The following is an 18,346-nucleotide window of genomic DNA, read 5'->3' as shown; positions in this document are numbered from 1 at the left end:
CAAGAACGGACTCAGCAGAAGTCAAGGCAAGAACGTACTCAGCAGAAGTCTATACAGAGCCCTCCACATTGGTACAACATTTGGGAGGGACATAGTGAAGTGGCATAGAGCTCCATTTGGCCCCTGGAGGCTCCTCCACATTGGTACAACATTTGGGAGGGACATAGTGAAGTGGCATAGAGCTCCATTTGGCCCCTGGAGGCTCCTCCACATTGGTACAACATTTGGGAGGGACATAGTGAAGTGGCATAGAGCTCCATTTGGCCTCTGGAGGCTCCTCCACATTGGTACAACATTTGGGAGGGACATAGTGAAGTGGCATAGAGCTCCATTTGGCCTCTGGAGGCTCCTCCTCATTGGTACAACATTTGGGAGGGACATAGTGAAGTGGCATAGAGCTCCATTTGGCCTCTGGAGGCTCCTCCTCATTGGTACAACATTTGGGAGGGACATAGTGAAGTGGCATAGAGCTCCATTTGGCCTCTGGAGGCTCCTCCACATTGGTACAACATTTGGGAGGGACATAGTGAAGTGGCATAGAGCTCCATTTGGCCCCTGGAGGCTCCTCCTCATTGGTACAACATTTGGGAGGGACATAGTGAAGTGGCATAGAGCTCCATTTGGCCCCTGGAGGCTCCTCCACATTGGTACAACATTTGGGAGGGACATAGTGAAGTGGCATAGAGCTCCATTTGGCCTCTGCATGCCTCCTAAGGCTCAGCAATAGCATCACACCCTCTATATGGAACCTTTGACCACATATCGGATCAAGCATAAATTACATTTTAGAATAAGCTCCAATGGATTAGTTCACTGACATGGGAGCATATAAATATATTAGAGGTCGACCGGTTAATCGGAATGGGCGATTAATTAGGGCCGATTTCAAGTTTTCGTCACAATCGGAAATCGGTATTTTGGGGCGCCGATTTGCCGATTGTTCATTTTTTTTACACCTTTATTTAACTAGGCAAGTCAGTTAAGAACACATTCTTACTTTCAAAGACGGCCTAGGAACGGTGGGTTAACTGCCTCGTTCAGGGGCAGAAAGACAGATTTTCACATTGTCAGCTCGGGGGATCCAATCTTGCAACCTTACTGTTAACTAGTCCAACGCAATAACGGAGTTACGCAAATGCCGTAAGCCAAGGTAAGTTGCTAGCTAGCATTAAACTTATCTTATAAAAAACAATCAATCATGATCACTAGTTAACTACACATGGTTGATGATATTACTAGATATTATCTAGCATGTCCTGCGTTGCATATAATCTGTTTACAAGTAATCTGAGTTTACAAGTATCTAAGTATCTGACTGAGCGGTGGTAGGCAGAAGCAGGCGCGTAAACATTCATTCAAACAGCACTTTTGTGCGTTTTGCCAGCAGCTCTTCGTTGTGCATCAAGCATTGCGCTGTTTATGACTTCAAACCTATCAACTCCCGAGATGAGGCTGGTGTGACCGAAGTGAAATGGCTGGCTAGTTAGCGCACGCTAATAGCGTTTCAAACTTAACTCACGCTAAGCCTTGGGGTGTTTCTTTCCCTTGCTCTGCAAGGGTAACGCTGCTTCGATGTGGTGGCTGTTGTCGTTGTGTTGCTGGTTCGAGCCCAGGGAGGAGCGAGGAGAGGGACGGAAACTATACTGTTACACTGGCAATACTAAAGTGCCTATAAGAACATTCAATAGTCAAAGGTTAATGAAATACAAATGGTATAGAGAGAAATAGTCCTATAATAACTACAACCTAAAACTTCTTACCTGGGAATATTGAAGACTCATGTTAAAAGGAACCACCAGCTTTCATATGTTCTCATGTTCTGAGAAAGGAACTGAAACGTTAGCTTTCTTACATGGCACATATTGCAATTTTACGTTCTTCTCCAACACTTTGTCTTTGCACAATTTAAACCAAATTAAACATGTTTCATTAACTACTTGAGGCTAAATTGATTTTATTGATGTATTATATTAAGTTAAAATAAGTGTTAATTCAATATTGTTGTAATTGTTATTATTACAAATAAATAAATAAATTTATCGGATGATTAGTCGGTATCAGCTTTTTTGGTCCTTGGTCCTTTTGGTTAATGAATTTATTTGCAAATTATGGTGGAAAATAAGTATTTGGTCAATAACAAAAGTTTATCTCAATACTTTGTTATATATACCATTTGTTGGTCAAACGTCAAACGTTTTCTGTAAGTCTCCACAAGGTTTTCACACACTGTTGCTGGTATTTTGGCCCATTCATCCATGCAGATCTCCTCTAGAGCAGTGATGTTTTGGGGCTGTTGCTGGGCAACACTGACTTTCAACTCCCTCCAAAGATTTTCTATGGGGTTGAGATCTGGAGACTGGCTATGCCACTCCAGCACCTTGAAATGCTTCTTACGAAGCCACTCCTTCGTTGCCCGGGCGGTGTGTTTGGGATCATTGTCATGCTGAAAGACCCAGCCACGTTTCATCTTCAATGCCCTTGCTGATGGAAGGAGGTTTTCACTCAAAATCTCACGATACATGGCCCCATTCATTCTTTCCTTTACATGGATCAGTCGTCCTGGTCCCTTTGCAGAAAAATAGCCCCAAAGCATGGTGTTTCCACCCCCATGCTTCACAGTAGGTATGGTCTTCTTTGGATGCAACTCAGCATTCTTTGTCCTCCAAACACGTTTTTACCAAAAAGTTATATTTTGGTTTCATCTGACCATATGACATTCTCCCAATCTTCTTCTAGATCATCCAAATGCTCTCTAGCAAACTTCAGACGGGCCTGGACATGTACTGGCTTAAGCAGGGGGACACGTCTGGCACTGCAGGAGTCCCTGGCGGCGTAGTGTGTTACCGATGGTAGGCTTTGTTACTTTGGTCCCAGCTCTCTGCAGGTCATTCACTTGGTCCCCCCGTGTGGTCCTGGGATTTTTGCTCACCATTCTTGTGATCATTTTGACCCCACGGGGTGAGATCTTGCGTGGAGCCCCAGATCGAGGGAGATTATCAGTGGTCTTGTATGTCTTCCATTTCCTAATAATTGCTCCCACAGTTGATTTCTTCAAACCAAGTTGCTTACCTATTGCAGATTCAGTCTTCCCAGCCTGGTGAAGGTCTACAATTTTATTTCTGGTGTCCTTTGACAGCTCTTTGGTCTTGGCCATAGTGGAGTTTGGAGTGTGACTGTTTGAGGTTGTGGACAGGTGTCTTTTATACTGATAACAAGTTCAAACAGGTGCCATTAATACAGGTAATGAGTGGAGGACAGAGGAGCCTCTTAAAGAAGAAGTTACAGGTCTGTGAGAGCCAGAAATCTTGCTTGTTTGTAGGTGACCAAACACTTATTTTCCACAATAATTTGCTAATTAAATTCATAAAAAATCCTACATTGTGATTTTCTGATTTATTTTCTCATTTTGTCTGTCATAGTTGAAGTGTACCTATGATGAAAATGGCAGGCCTCTCTCATCTTTTTAAGTGGGAGAACTTGCACAATTGGTGGCTGACTAAATACTTTTTTTGCACCACTGTATATACACACACTTGCGACTTTATGAACATTTTTGGTTTTCGCGCTTCCTTTCCCTCCCTCCCTCTCTCTCCCTGCTCTCTTCCTTTCCTCTCCACTTTCCTTTCCCTCCCTCTCTCTCCATGCGCTCTTCCTTTCCCCTCCCCCTCTCTCTCCCTGCTCTCTTCCTTTCCTCTCCACCTTCCTTTCCCACCCTCTCTCTCTCTCCCTGCGCTCTTCCTTTCCCTCCCTCTATTTCTCCCTGCGCTCTTCCTTTCCCTACCTCTCTCTCTCTCTCTCTCCCTGTGCTCTTCCTTTCCCTCCCTCTCTCTCTCTCTCCCTGCGCTCTTCCTTTCCCTCCCTCTCTCTCTCTCCCTGCGCTCTTCCTTTCCCTCCCTCTCTCTCTCCGCTCTTCCTTTCATCTTCCTTTCACCTGCGCTTTTCCTTTCATCTACACCTTTTTCTCCCTCCCTTTTTTTCTCTTTCTCTCTGAGGATGTTTCTATAGAGGGTATCAGAGCATGTGAATAAATGAATTAGCTTCACCACAGTGTCCGTGTAACCCCCTTACTCTCTGTGTCAATGGACATGAATTTGTCATGCTTAAAAGTAACAAACATGCTCGTGCACACACAAACAAACTCCGTCACACGCAGTCATACTTTTTCACCCCCCTAAGTGTGGCGAATGGAGCAGGCCACACACCCTGTGGTGTTTTGGATTAGCCTAGAATTGCTCCTTTATGGGGGTTATGGGAATGTATCTCATGTACTTTTATCCTCTTTGCCCTAGTTTGTGTGTGTGTGTTAGTGAGTGAGTGAGTGAGGCATTCTTTATCTACTGGTAAACCTCCAGTGTTGTCCCATGAAGTTGACTCATACAGTTGAAGTCGGAAGTTTACATTACATGCACCTTAGCCGAATACATTTAAACTCAGTTTTTCACAATTCCTGAAGTTTAATCCTTGTAAGAATTCCCTGTATTAGGTCAGTTAAGATTACAATTTTATTTTAAGAATGTGAAATAATAGTAGAGAGAATGATTTATTTCAGGTTTTATTTCATTCATCATTTTCCAAGTGGGTCAGAAGTGTACATACACTAAACTAGTATTTAGTAGCATTGCCATTAAAATTGTTTATCCTTGGATAGCCTTCCATAAGATTCACCCAATAAGTTGGGTGAATTTTGGAGCATTCCTCCTGACAGAGCTGGTGTAACTGAGTCAGGTTTGTAGGCCTCCTTGCTCGCACACGCTTTTTCAGTTCTGCCCACAAATGTTCTATAGGATTGAGGTCAGGGCTTTGTGATGGCTACTCCAATACCTTGACTTTGTCGTCCTTAAGCCATTTTGCCACAACGTTGGAAGTATACTTGGGGTCATTGTCCATTTGGAAGACCCATTTATGACCAAGCTTTAACTTCCTGACTGATTTCTTGAGATATTGCTTCAATATATCCACATCATCTTCCTTCCTCAATATGCCATCTATTTTGTGAAGTGCACCAGTCCCTCCTGCAGAAAAGCACCCCCAATAGATGATGCTGCCACCCTCTGGCTTTTTTATGGTGGTTTTTGAGCAGTGGCTTCTTCCTTGCTGAGCGGACTTGCAGGTTGTGTCGTTATCGGACTCATTTTACTGTGGATATAGATACTTTTGTACCAGTTTCCTCCAGAATCTTCACAAGGTCCTTTGCTGTTGTTCTGGGATTGATTACTTGTACTTTTCACACCAAAGAACGTTCATCTCTAGGAGACAGAACGCATCTTCTTCCTGAGCTGTATGACGGCTGTGTGGTCCAATGGTGTTTATTCTTGCGTACTATTGTTTGTACAGATGGACGTGGTACCTTCAGGCGTTTGGAAATTGCTCCTAAGGATGAACCAGACTTGTGGAGGTCTACAATATTTTTCTGAAGTCTTGGCTGATTTCTTTAGATTTTTCCATGCTGTCAAGCAAAGAGGCACTGAGTTTGAAGGTATGCCGTGAAATACATCCACAGGTACACCTCTAATTTACTCAAATTATGTCAATGAGCCTATCAGAAGCTTCTAAAGCCATGACATCATTTTCTGGAATTTTCCAATGTGTTTAAAGGCACAGTCAACTTAGTGTATGTAAACTTCTGACCCACTGAAATTGTGATACAGTGAATTGTAAGTGAAATAATGTCTGAAAACAATTGTTAGAAAAATTATTTGTGTCATGCACAAATTAGATGTCCTACCGACTTGCCAAAACTATACTGTGTTAACAAGAAATTTGTGAAGTGGTTGAAAAACGAGTAAATGACTCCAACCTAAACGTATGTAAACGTCCGACTTCAACTATAACTCTTATATTATGAGGAATCTGCTGAAATCATTCTGTTCTGATGATTCTTATTTTAGGCTCTCCAGATTTACGTCAAGCTACGGAAGTGGCCTTTAAAAATGTGTGCCAGTGTTAAAATGCTCTGTGTGTGTGTGTGTGTGTGTGTGTGTGTGTGTGTGTGTGTGTGTGTGTGTGTGTGTGTGTGTGTGTGTGTGTGTGTGTGTGTGTGTGTGTGTGTGTGTGTGTGTGTGTGTGTGTGTGTGTGTTAGCTCAAGTGCAGCTAATGGAATTAAGCCAATCAAAGCCTCTCTCTATTCTCTCTATCTCTGCAGAGATGGATAAAAAAACATGTAAAAAGCGAGAGAGCGAGAAAGACTCTAAATGAGAGTTTCTCTGGGTTAGGGATTCCTTCCTGAAGCCTTTATACTAAGCATGTGACTTCAGCGGCAGCGTGACTAGAAGCAACAGTTACCACTTCACACTAACGTCTGCTAGACTGACAGGACCAACCAGGTCACTCTCATCTGTGTGTGTGTGTGTGTGTGTGTGTGTGTGTGTGTGTGTGTGTGTGTGTGTGTGTGTGTGTGTGTGTGTGTGTGTGTGTGTGTGTGTGTGTGTGTGTGTGTGTGTGTGTGTGTGTGTGTGTGTGTGTGACAGGATAACATGTCTCATTCAGCTGAGGTAAAGCTCTATCGTCAGAGTGACCGAGGCATCAGTCTTACACTCTAATTGAGTCATAGACAAACACAGTAATCTCTCACACACAATTGTGACTGGGTTCCTGTCTTCTCATGAACACGTCGTCAATTCTGGCATTTTCTCCATCATTTCTGTCAATTTATATCATTCAGAAGTCCACTACACAGCAGATAACTCTCAGGAGGGGAAAGAGGAAGGGGATGAGGGAGAGAGAACGCTAGAGAATGAGGGAGAGAGAGAAACAGTGAGAATGAGGAAGAGAGTGAGGATGAGGGAGTCACTGTAGAATGTCACTAAATTCATGCATCCATGCAAAAAGAAGTAGACAAATGCATAAAGGAACACAAAGCATGATCAGCACTTTGTCCTTCTCATCAGGCAGTTAGAAAATGATGTCATGTCAGCTTTATTTCTGTCAAACTAATGGAGTCCCCTCCTCTCACCTCCCCTCTTTCTCTCTCACTCTCTCTCCTCGTCAGCTGTATGTATAAATTGAGGAACAGCCTCAGCTTCTTTCCTCCACGTACCCTCTCTCTCTATATATATAGCTCCTCGTCAGCTGTAAGTTGAGGGCCAGCCTCTCAGCTTCTTACCCCCACGTACCCCCTCTCTATCTATCTATCCATCCATCCGTCTCATCGTCAGCTGTAAGTTGAGGGCCAGCCTCTCAGCTTCTTACCCCCACGTACCCCCTCTCTATCTATCTATCTATCTATCTATCTATCTATCTATCTATCTATCTATCTATCTATCTATCTATCTATCTATCTATCTATCTATCCATCCATCTCATCCATCTCATCATCAGCTGTAAGTTGAGAGCTTCTCAGCTTCTTTCTATACCCATCTTTCACCTGTTTACCCAATGTATCCCCCTTTCTCATCCCTACATCGTCACTGTTCTCCATAGTGTTGTCAGATGGCTGTGGTCCAAAGCTGACAAGGCACTAAGGTGACATCTTCTCTTAGCCTCACTCCTCTCTTCTGCTCTTCCTATCTTCTCACAGATTCATCTCCCTGAAAACTACAGAAAGAATGGCACTCTAATATCACAGATTTCTAAGCACACACACACACACACACACACACTCTCTCTTTTGCTCTTCCATCGTCAGTTCCATTACTCAGTGTTGACAGGTGTCTTCAGCCTATCCACGCCACCCTATTGTCTGCATAGAGGAGAGGAAAACACAGGCTGCCAAAGTCTAGGGGCGGGGTGTGTGTGTTAACTGGGGATTCCCTGGGAGGAGTGATCCTGTAATGTTGTGTGTGTGTAGGGTTGTCCCAGTTTAACTCATTCTAACCAATGACTCATGAGTTTCTGGAGTTCAGACGACTTTACAGACCCCCTCCCTTCCCTCCACAAAGGAGACACATGCCCAAGTGTCAACCTATAGGCCATCAAAATCACTTCAGAACCATACTGATCAAGTCCACATGGTTTGGAGAGTCTTTCACTCCAGTGGTAGAGTATGTGAGCATAGCTGCATGTGTATGTGTGTGTTTTGCCTTGGAGAGACAAGGCCCCCCTGTAACGGCGTTCTTCGTTTGTAGAAAGAGAGTCGGACCGAAATGCAGCGTGGTGGTTACTCATGACTTTAATAGAAAAAGTGACACATGAAATAACGATACAAAATACAAAACAACAAACGGAACGTGAAACCTAATTACAGCCTATCTGGTGAAACTACACAGAGACAGGAACAATCACCCACGAAATACAAAGCGAAACCAGGCTACCTAAATACGGTTCCCAATCAGAGACAACGAGAATCACCTGACTCTGATTGAGAACTGCCTCAGGCAGCCAAGCCTATACAACACCCCTAATCAGCCGCGATCCCAAATACTACAAACCCCAATACGAAAATACAATAACATAAACCCATGTCACACCCTGGCCTGACCAAATATATAACGAAAACACAAAATACAATGACCAAGGCGTGACAGAACCCCCCTAAGGTGCGGACTCCCGGATGCACCTCAAAACCATAGGGAGGGTCCGGGTGGGCGTCTGTCCATGGTGGCGGTTCCGGCTCGGGACGTGGACCCCACTCCATTACAGTCATAGTTCCTCCCCTTCGCGTCCTGGGATAATCCACCCTCGCCGCCGACCATGGCCTAATGGTCCTCACCCAGAACCCCACAGAACTGAGGAGCAGCTCGTGACTGAGGGGCATCTCGGGACTGAGGGACAGCTCGGGACTGAGGGGCAGCTCGGGACTGAGGGGCAGCTCGGAACTGAGGGGCAGCTCGGGACTGAGGGGCAGCCCGGGACTGAGGGGCAGCTCGGGACTGAGGGGCAGCCCGGGACTGAGAGAAAGCCCAGTACTGAGAGGAAGCCCAGTACTGAGAGGAAGCACAGTACTGAGATGAAGCTCAGGCAGGTAGTAGGCTCCGGTAGATCCTGGCTGGCTGGCGGATCTGGAAGATTCTGGTTGACTAGCAGATCTGGAAGAGACTGGTTGACTGGCAGATCTGGAAGAGACTGGTTGACTGGCAGATCTGGAAGAGACTGGTTGACTGGCAGATCTGGAAGAGACTGGTTGACTGGCAGATCTGGAAGAGACTAGTTGACCTGGAAGAGACTGGTTGACTGGCAGATCTGGAAGAATCTGGTTGACTGGCAGATCTGGAAGAATCTGGTTGACTGGCAGATCTAGAAGATCATGGCTGACTGGCGGATCTAGCTGCTCTATGCAGACTGACAGCTCCTTGCAGACTGACAGCTCTGGCTGCTCCATGCAGGCTGACAGCTCCTTGCAGACTGACAGCTCCTTGCAGACTGGCAGCTCTTTGCAGACTGACAGCTCTGACTGCTCCATGCAGGCTGACAGCACCCTGCAGACTGGCAGCTCCTTTCAGACTGACAGCTCCTTGCAGACTGACAGTTCCTTGCAGACTGACAGCTCCTTGCAGACTGACAGCTCCTTGCAGACTGACAGCTCTGGCTGCGTCATGCAGACTGACAGCTCTGACTGCTCCATGCAGGCTGACAGCTCCCTGCAGACTGGCAGCTCAGGCTGCTCCGAACAGGCAGGAGGCTCCGGCAGCGCTGTAAAGGAGGAAGGCTCTGATAGCGCTGAACAGGCGGGATACTCCGACAGCGCAGGAGGGAAGGAAGGCTCTGGCTGTGCTGAATAGGCGAGGCGCACAGAAAGCCTTGTGCGTGGTGCTGGAACTGGTGCTACAGGATCGAGGACACGCACAGGAAGCCTGGTGTGGGGAGCTGCTACCGGAGGACTGGTGTGTGGAGGTGGCTCTGGATAGACCGGACCGTGCAGGCGCACTGGAGCTCTTGAGCACCGAGCCTGCCCAAGCTTACCTGGCTCGATGCCCACTCTAGCCCGGCCAATAGGAAGGGCTGGTATGAACCGCACCGGGCTATGCCCCCGCACTGGAAACACTGTGCGCTCCATAGCATAACACGGTGTCTGCCCGGTCTCTCTAGCCCGCCAGTGAGCACAGGGAGTTTGCGCAGGTCTCCTACCTGGCATAGCCATACTCCCATTAAGCCACCCCCCAATATTTTTTTGGGGCTGCTTTTCGGGCTTCCATCCGCGTCGCTGTGCTGCCTCCTCATACCAGCGCCTCTCCGCTTTAGCCCCCTCTAGTTCTTCCTTGGGACGGCGATATTCTCCCGGCTGCGCCCAGGGTCCTTTTCCGTCTAATATCATCTCCCAAGACCAGAAGTCCTTATATTGCTGCTCCTCACAATTAACAGGGAGAGTAGGCTCAGGTCTGACTCCTGACTCAGCCACTCTCTCTCTGAGCCCTCCCCCAATAAATATTTGGGGGTGACTTTCAGTTTTCGCTCTGCGCCGCCGTGTCTTTTTTTTCGACTCCATTCGCCTATAGCCCTCTTCGCACTGCTCCAGCGAATCCCAGGCGGGCTCCTGCACTCTCTCTGGGTCGGCCGCCCACCTGTCTATTTCTTCCCACGTCGTATATACACCATGCCATTGCTGTCCATAACGTCCTCCCTTCGCTGCTCCAGCTGCCTGTTAACATGCTGCTCGGTCCGTGTGTGGTGGGTGATTCTGTAACGGCGTTCTTCGTTTGTAGAAAGAGAGTCGGACCGAAATGCAGCGTGGTGGTTACTCATGACTTTAATAGAAAAAGTGACACATGAAATAACGATACAAAATACAAAACAACAAACGGAACGTGAAACCTAATTACAGCCTATCTGGTGAAACTACACAGAGACAGGAACAATCACCCACGAAATACAAAGCGAAACCAGGCTACCTAAATACGGTTCCCAATCAAGAGACAACGAGAATCACCTCACTCTGATTGAGAACCGCCTCAGGCAGCCAAGCCTATACAACACCCCTAATCAGCCGCGATCCCAAATACTACAAACCCCAATACGAAAATACAATAACATAAACCCATGTCACACCCTGGCCTGACCAAATATATAACGAAAACACAAAATACAATGACCAAGGCGTGACACCCCCAGTCCCCAGACTCAGCCAAGTCTAATAACATCACATACTGACTGAAATCTGTTGAATTCTTTTTGCCTGATTCTGTTTAATCTTTCCGGCAAATTCCACTTTCTGTTTGTCCATGTTTTCATTTTTCCCAGTATGTCAAAATCAAAATCTCACTTTTTTCAAAGAAAAACAACAACAGTTGATGTTGTAGGTCCACAACCCTGATTAAACCACATCAGGAGACCATTTTAGGTCTGAGAAAAATAAAATCAATTATAGATTTTGGTGTGTAGCTACACTGTATTGCAACTGTGCACCAGCAAGAGACCATCATCTAGTTTGCGATGTTCCTGTAGCAAGAGACCGTGGTCTGGTTAGCGATGTTCCTGTAGCAAGAGACCGTGGTCTGGTTAGCGATGTTCCTGTAGCAAGAGACCGTGGTCTAGTTAGCGATGTTCCTGTAGCAAGAGACCGTGGTCTGGTTAGCGATGTTCCTGGGGCAAGAGACCGTGGTCTGGTTAGCGATGTTCCTATAGAGCTCATTTGATTGCAGAATTTGCTAAACAAATGGCCACTGAATGATGCAAGTAATGATATTCTGCCAGGTAGGGATAGGCTACTTTGTAGTTAACATTTAATTGAAAAGGTTTTCGGACAACCTTTACAGCTCTACCAGAAAAATGGTTAACATTAGCATAATTGCTAATGGCTAGACAAAGCACAGGTGCCATTTAAGAAAGTTGCAGACAAATATGATTCACTGATGTATTTTGTTTATGATAACTTAAGCGAATTAATGCATTTTCATTATCACTTTCTTGGATAGTCCATCTGAAGCTGCCCTACAGACTATCAGTAACAATTCAACCATAAACTGTACTAACCCTAACCCTTATCTTAACCCTTTCACGAACCCTAACCTTTGCAAGCATTTACTTATTAACAGATAGTATGACCATGTGTAGAACATCTACATGTGGACTATCTAACTATCCCCAAAAAAGTGACCACATTTTCTAATAAATTCAATACATTTAGTTGATTTCCTACTACATTGAACCAAATTAACAGTTATGGACTTTAAGGAAATCAGTCAATTGAAATAAATTCATTACTCCCTAATCTATGGATTTCACATGACTGGGGAAAACAGATATGCATCTGTGGTTATGTGGACACCTGCTCGTTCAACATCTCATTCCAAAATAATGGGCATTAATATGGAGTTGGTCCCCCTTTGCTGCTATAACAGCCTCCACTCTTCTGGGAAGGCTTTCCACTAATGTCCGAACATTGCTGCGGGGACTTGCTTCCAATCAGCCACAAAGGCATTAGTGAGGTTGTGCACTGATGTTGGGCAAACAGGCCTGGCTCGCAGTCGGCATTCCAATTCCTCCCAAAGGTGTTCGATGGGGTTGAGGTCAGGGCTCTGCCTAAAACCCCAAACAGCAAGCAATGAAGATGTAGAAGCACGGTAGCTAGGAAAACTCCCTAGAAAGGCAGGAACCTAGGAAGAACCCTAGAGAATAACCAGGCTCTGAGGGGTGGCCAGTCCTCTTCTGGCTGTGCCGGGTGGAGATTATAAGAGTACATGGAACAATAAGGCCAGATTCTTCTTCAAGATGTTCAAACGTTCATAGATGACCAGCAGGGTCAAATAATAATCACATTGGTTGTAGAGGGTGCAACAGGTCACCTCAGGAGTAAACGACAAAGAGAACAGCAGGTCTGGGACAGGTAGCAAATCCGGTGAACAAGTCAGGATTCCATAGCCACAGGCAGAACAGTTGAAACTGGAGCAGCAGCACGACCAGCTGGACTGGGGACAGCCAGGAGTCATCAGACCAGGTAGTGAGGCATGGTCCTAGGGCTCAGTTCCTCCGGGAGGGAGAGAGACAAGCTCTATACCACTCCAGCTGATGCTTGGCATTGCGCATGGTGATCATAGGCTTGTGTGCGGCTGCTCGGCCATGGAAACCCAGTTCATGAAGCTCCTGACGAACAGTTTTTGTGCTTCCAGAGGCAGTTTGGAACTCAGTAGTGAGTGTTGCAACCAAGGACAGATGCCTTTTAGAATTTTTTTGATTGTGCAAACCCACATTTTCATCAGCTGTCCGGGTGGCTGGTCTCAGACGATCCCACGGGTGAAGAAGCCGGATGTGGAGGTCCTGGGCTGGCATGGTTACACTCGGCCTGCGATTGTGAGGTCGGTTGGACGTACTGCCAAATTCTCTAAAATTACGTTGGAGGCAGCTCATGGTAGAGAAATTAAACATTCAATTATCTGGCAACAGCTCTAGTGGATATTCCTGCAGTCAGCACAACAATTGCACGCTCCCTCAAAATGTGAGACATCTGTGGCACTGTGTTGTGTAACAAAACAGCACATTTTAGAGTGGCCCTTTATTGTCCCCAGCACAAGATGCACCTGTGTAATTATCATGCTGTTTAATCGGCTTCTTGATATGCCACACCTGTCAGGTGGATGGATTATCTTGGCAAAGGAGAAATGCTCACTAAGAGGAAAGAAAACAAATTTGTGCACAAAATTAGAGAAATAAGCTTTTTGTGCGTATGGAACATGTCTGGGATATTTTATTTGAGCTCATGAAACATGGGACCAACACTTCACATGTTACGTTTATATTTTGTTAAGTATAAGTTCAATACATGTTGGAATGTTGAATTCCATTTTAATGTCTGGATTCCATGATTCGGAGCAGATTTTATAGGGCCCTAGAGAAGGCCACTGAGATCACCAACGGTCAGAGGACACCGCCTAACAGAGTTTCATTCCATCCACCCTCCCTTACATTCGGGAACAGCCTCCTTTACATTTGGTAACAGCCTCCCTTACATTTGGGAACAGCCTCCTTTACATTTGGGAACAGCCTCCCTTGCATTTGGGAACAGCCTCCCTTGCATTTTGGAACAGCCTCCTTTACATTTGCATTTTCGGGAACAGCCTCCCTTGCATTCGGGAACATTTGGGAACAGCCTCCCTTGCATTCGGGAACAGCCTCCCTTGGGAACAGCCTCCCTTGCATTCGGGAACAGCCTCCCACAGCCTTGCATTTGGGAACGGGAACAGCCTCCCTTGCATTTGGGAACAGCCTCCCTTGCATTTGGGAACAGCCTCCCTTGGGAACAGCCTCCCTTGCATTTGGGAACAGCCTCCCTTGCATTTGGGAACAGCCTCCCTTGCATTTGGGAACAGCCTCCCTTGCATTTGGGAACAGCCTCCCTTGCATTTGGGAACAGCCTCCCTTGCATTTGGGAACAGCCTCCCTTGCATTTGGGAACAGCCTCCCTTGCATTTGGGAACAGCCTCCCTTGCATTTGGGAACAGCCTCCCTTGCATTTGGGAACAGCCTCCCTTGCATTTGGGAACAGCCTCCCTTGCATTTGGGAACAGCCTCCCTTGCATTTGGGAACAGCCTCCCTTGCATTTGGGAACAGCCTCCCTTGCATTTGGGAACAGCCTCCCATTCTCCAGCAGACGTTGAAGTCTAATCAGACTGTTGTCAATGTGTGTGTGCGCATGTGTGTGTTATGTGCATGTGTGTGTTATGTGCATGTGTGTGTTATGTGCAAACACTCTTTGACACATTATATTTGCTCTGAGACCCACAGCGGAATAAGCTTTTGATTAAAGAAGAGAAAGAAAGATGGAGAGATTGAGGAAGGAATAAGCAAGAGCAAGATTGATGGTGGGGGTAGATGTATAGAGTGATATGAAATTATGTAGACTAGATAGTGGGTGATAAGAGGAGATGAGAGAGAAATATGAAATGGAGTGGTGAGCCTCCTCTGAGGTCTATCCTTTATAGTGTCTTTACTAAATTAAAAACCCTTTGATTTGACCAGAGGAGGTTGGGAGTTTGCCATTGAGTATACCTGGTTGTGTGTGTTGCATGAGAGTGGTTGATCCTAAAAGTCAACAGGGGGTCGGTCCTCTGTAACAAAACATCAAAGTATTCTCACACTTTCATTTTACTCCTGCGATTCACATTCAGATTATGATATTATGTCTGATCACTAACAATGCAGAGTACGTATAGAGGCGTGATCTAGAGCCAAGGTGTTGATTTTTAATCTGAGGGCATCCTGCTATTGACAAACGTGTTGAATTGTGCAACAGAACGTGACAACAACAGTAATTAATGAGGCAGTCACCAAAAACCCCTAACTTCATGATGTGTCTGTGCCAGTAAAATGTTTTATGTGCTAGAATTCAGAAAATAACAATTGGATTTTAAAAATGTTTGGAGTATCTTCTTCCATTGTCCAACTGTTGCATTTATTACAATTGATATTAGAACCTTTTAACAATGTTGATGAGAGTTGCTATTGTACACACACACACACACACACACACACACACACACACACACACACACACACACACACACACACACACACACACACACACACACACACACACACACACACACACACACACACACACACACCAGAAGTAAAGAGAGGTGGGAGAATTGACTGAATCCAAACACTAAGGATCAGATCCACCTCGCAACACTCAGACCCAGTCCAACAAAATCCTTAGGATGGGCCTTCCTCCCGCCCCTTCGTTGAGAACCATTAGTTGATACAGCACAAATACACACACTTATGAGTTTGAGGTGAACCTGGGCCTAGTGCAAGTTTCCCAAAGTCGTCGCCCCCCTGGGTGCACGTTTTGTTTTTTACCCCTAGCACTATACAGCTGATTCAAATCACCAACTCATCATCAAGCTTTGATTATTTGAATCAGCTGTGTAGTGCTAGGGCAAATAACAAAATGTGCACCCAGGGGGGCAGGAAACCCTGGACTAGAGCACGGGTCCAGAGGCCAAAATGATACTCTGGTATTTTCTTGTTTCTCCGCCAAGAAAGAGGCTCACAAGCAGGCAGCTGTATGTGATGAGAGACAGCCTGTTATAGTCAGTCTGCTGAAGATGTGGCTGTAGTCTCCAGGCCAAACTAAATGACACCTGTGGGTTGTTAGTGTTACTGTGGCTCTAGAACACTGAGGACAACTATGTCAACAAGGTAGCTATGACCACAGGTCAGAAAAGAACACAGAACACTGAGGACAATGTTACGGTGAATCTAAAACACTGAGGCCAACCAGGTCAACAGGGTAGCTATGACCACAGGTCAGACAAGTAAACGGGTATGCTCTCGTCTCCTGCTGCCTGTGCCCTATACCCTAAATGATGTTTCTCTCCCCCTCTTCTTTCCCTGGCCCCACGCAGCTCATCTGTCTTCCCTCCCCCGCTGTCTCAGACAAAGTAACAATAGAGTGTCTAGGTCATTTGAACAGGTCAGCACAGGAAGCTGACTTCCCTGGTGTAGGCAGGTCGTTCATCACCACTGACTAAGACAAACACACCCCGAGATGAAACAACATCTAGGCTTCTCCTGACAGGCCACTTATGACATGGACTATATTCTATATTCACCTTAAATTGTTTAAATTACAATTGGGTAATGTTTATTTAGATATCTTAGAATGTATTGTAGAAGTCTGATTGTGTCTAGGCCTAATCATCCAACATATCTGTAACAAAACAATTGCAAGTACAAACCCATTGTGATCAAAATATTCAATTCACTAATAATACTGACCATACCCATTATAGGATACACAGCCAGTCTGCCCAAAATACCAGTTGCTTTGTTGTTGAAACACTTGTTATAGTTCTTTCATACAAAACAAATGCACACATCAAAAACTGGGACTCACCATGTTGCCTCACGTTAGAAGACCGCACCACCTTGGCGGACACTACCTGGCCTTGTGTGCCCCGGGTAAAGCCCACGAGCAGCGCGAGCAACAGCGCCAGTGCCACGCGCCCAGAGCTGTTCATTCTATCCGTGGCGGTTACACACTAAACTAAAATCCCACGCGTGGAAGAACCACCTATTGTTCTGAAAAGAGACCAATTAGCTACTTGTGTTTTCCCTGGAGACTCAAGTAAAAGTTTTCTTAAAACGTTCGTGTTGTTCACATCATTTCTCCCGAGTCGCTTTTCACAGTAGACTGGAGCGAACTGCCTGTCTCAAACTCACCATAAACCAGCTCCGCCGCTACAGAGTGCTGAGCAGGTTCATATATTAATGTCCACAGACAAGTACGGGCGCCGATTTTTTTTATGGCTTTACCGCGAGTTAATCCACACTGGTAATGCCATGTGAAATTATCCTCCTTAGTTCAATTTATCTGATATCAGAGCGCGCTCGACATGCTTTCCAACAATTGAACTTCAAGGCTGAGAGTGTGCGTGTCTCTCACTGTAGCTCTACACGCGAGCTGGTTTGTGTGAAACTTCAGTCGGTGAATTGATCAGAGAGGAGGATTGTCCCGTTTACGCGAACCGGGACAAGGAAATAGACCAGAAGGAACATTTCAGTAGCGACAAGGAAACTTTGGAGGTAAAGTCAGACACACACTCACACAGAGTGAGAAGGAGACAGGAAGGAATTTTTCATCGAGAAGGAAACTTGATTGGAGGCGAAATAAACTGGAGGAAAATAGTGTGTTGGGCACTGACAAAAATACAGTATTTACTCGGGCGGGAATTTGTCCAGGGAAGAACTCTGACATTAATTCACTTGTTGAAGCGGCTGATGAATAAGTGAGACCATATCTGACACTGTTCATCATTTCACCAGGTCGCAGTTGCAAATGAGAACTTGTTCTCAACTAGCCTACCTGGTTAAATAAAGGTGTTCTCAACTAGCCTACCTGGTTAAATAAAGGTGTTCTCAACTAGCCTACCTGGTTAAATAAAGGTGTTCTCAACTAGCCTACCTGGTTAAATAAAGGTGTTCTCAACTAGCCTACCTGGTTAAATAAAGGTGTTCTCAACTAGCCTACCTGGTTAAATAAAGGTGTTCTCAACTAGCCTACCTGGTTAAATAAAGGTGAATTAAATAAAACATTTCATAATTTCACTGAGCAAATGCAACCATGTCTATAACAGTTACAGGCTATTACACTGTATTATGAATGTCTAACATTTGTGCGCCATCCTACAATTGGCCCAGCTTCGTCCGAGTTTTTGCCTAGTTAAGAAAAAAAAAAAAAGATTTCACTAACTTGGTTTATGTAGGTCTTGTATTCTGTTAATTTACATGTAATAGCATGACGTTCATAGCCTATTATTTTGCCAGCCCATTCAAACTATGGAACTTTATGCAAATATCTGCGGACATTTCTGTAATGCCTATATTATATTATATTGAGGGACTGTAATGAATGTATAAATTATTTTCTAGGTACTGTAATGAAACAGGAAGGGAGCAGGTCTCGAACCCTCAACCTTCTAGCCCGAGGTCCGTCACGCTATCGACTGTGCCGCAAAAGCATGCTCTGCCGG

The 18,346-nt window shown here is 45.5% G+C and overlaps 1 protein-coding gene across 1 annotated transcript in view; it reads right to left on the bottom strand.

Annotated features, from left to right (window-relative positions):
- LOC118373507 (platelet-derived growth factor D-like) overlaps positions 1–17,357 on the bottom strand; it is a 75,489-nt gene extending 58,132 nt beyond the window's left edge. The window contains exon 1 of the mRNA XM_035759642.2: positions 16,711–17,357. Coding sequence (XP_035615535.1) covers positions 16,711–16,834 — 124 coding nt within the window. The 5' untranslated portion in view covers positions 16,835–17,357. The remainder of the gene's footprint in view (positions 1–16,710) is intronic.
- Between the last annotated feature and the right edge of the window lie 989 nt (positions 17,358–18,346).

The sequence above is a fragment of the Oncorhynchus keta genome, chromosome 18 (genome assembly GCF_023373465.1).
Source record: "Oncorhynchus keta strain PuntledgeMale-10-30-2019 chromosome 18, Oket_V2, whole genome shotgun sequence".
In the NCBI taxonomy this organism is placed as follows: Eukaryota; Metazoa; Chordata; class Actinopteri; order Salmoniformes; family Salmonidae; genus Oncorhynchus; species Oncorhynchus keta.
Note: the sequence above shows the minus strand (reverse complement) of the source record. Positions and strands in the feature narration are given on the sequence as shown.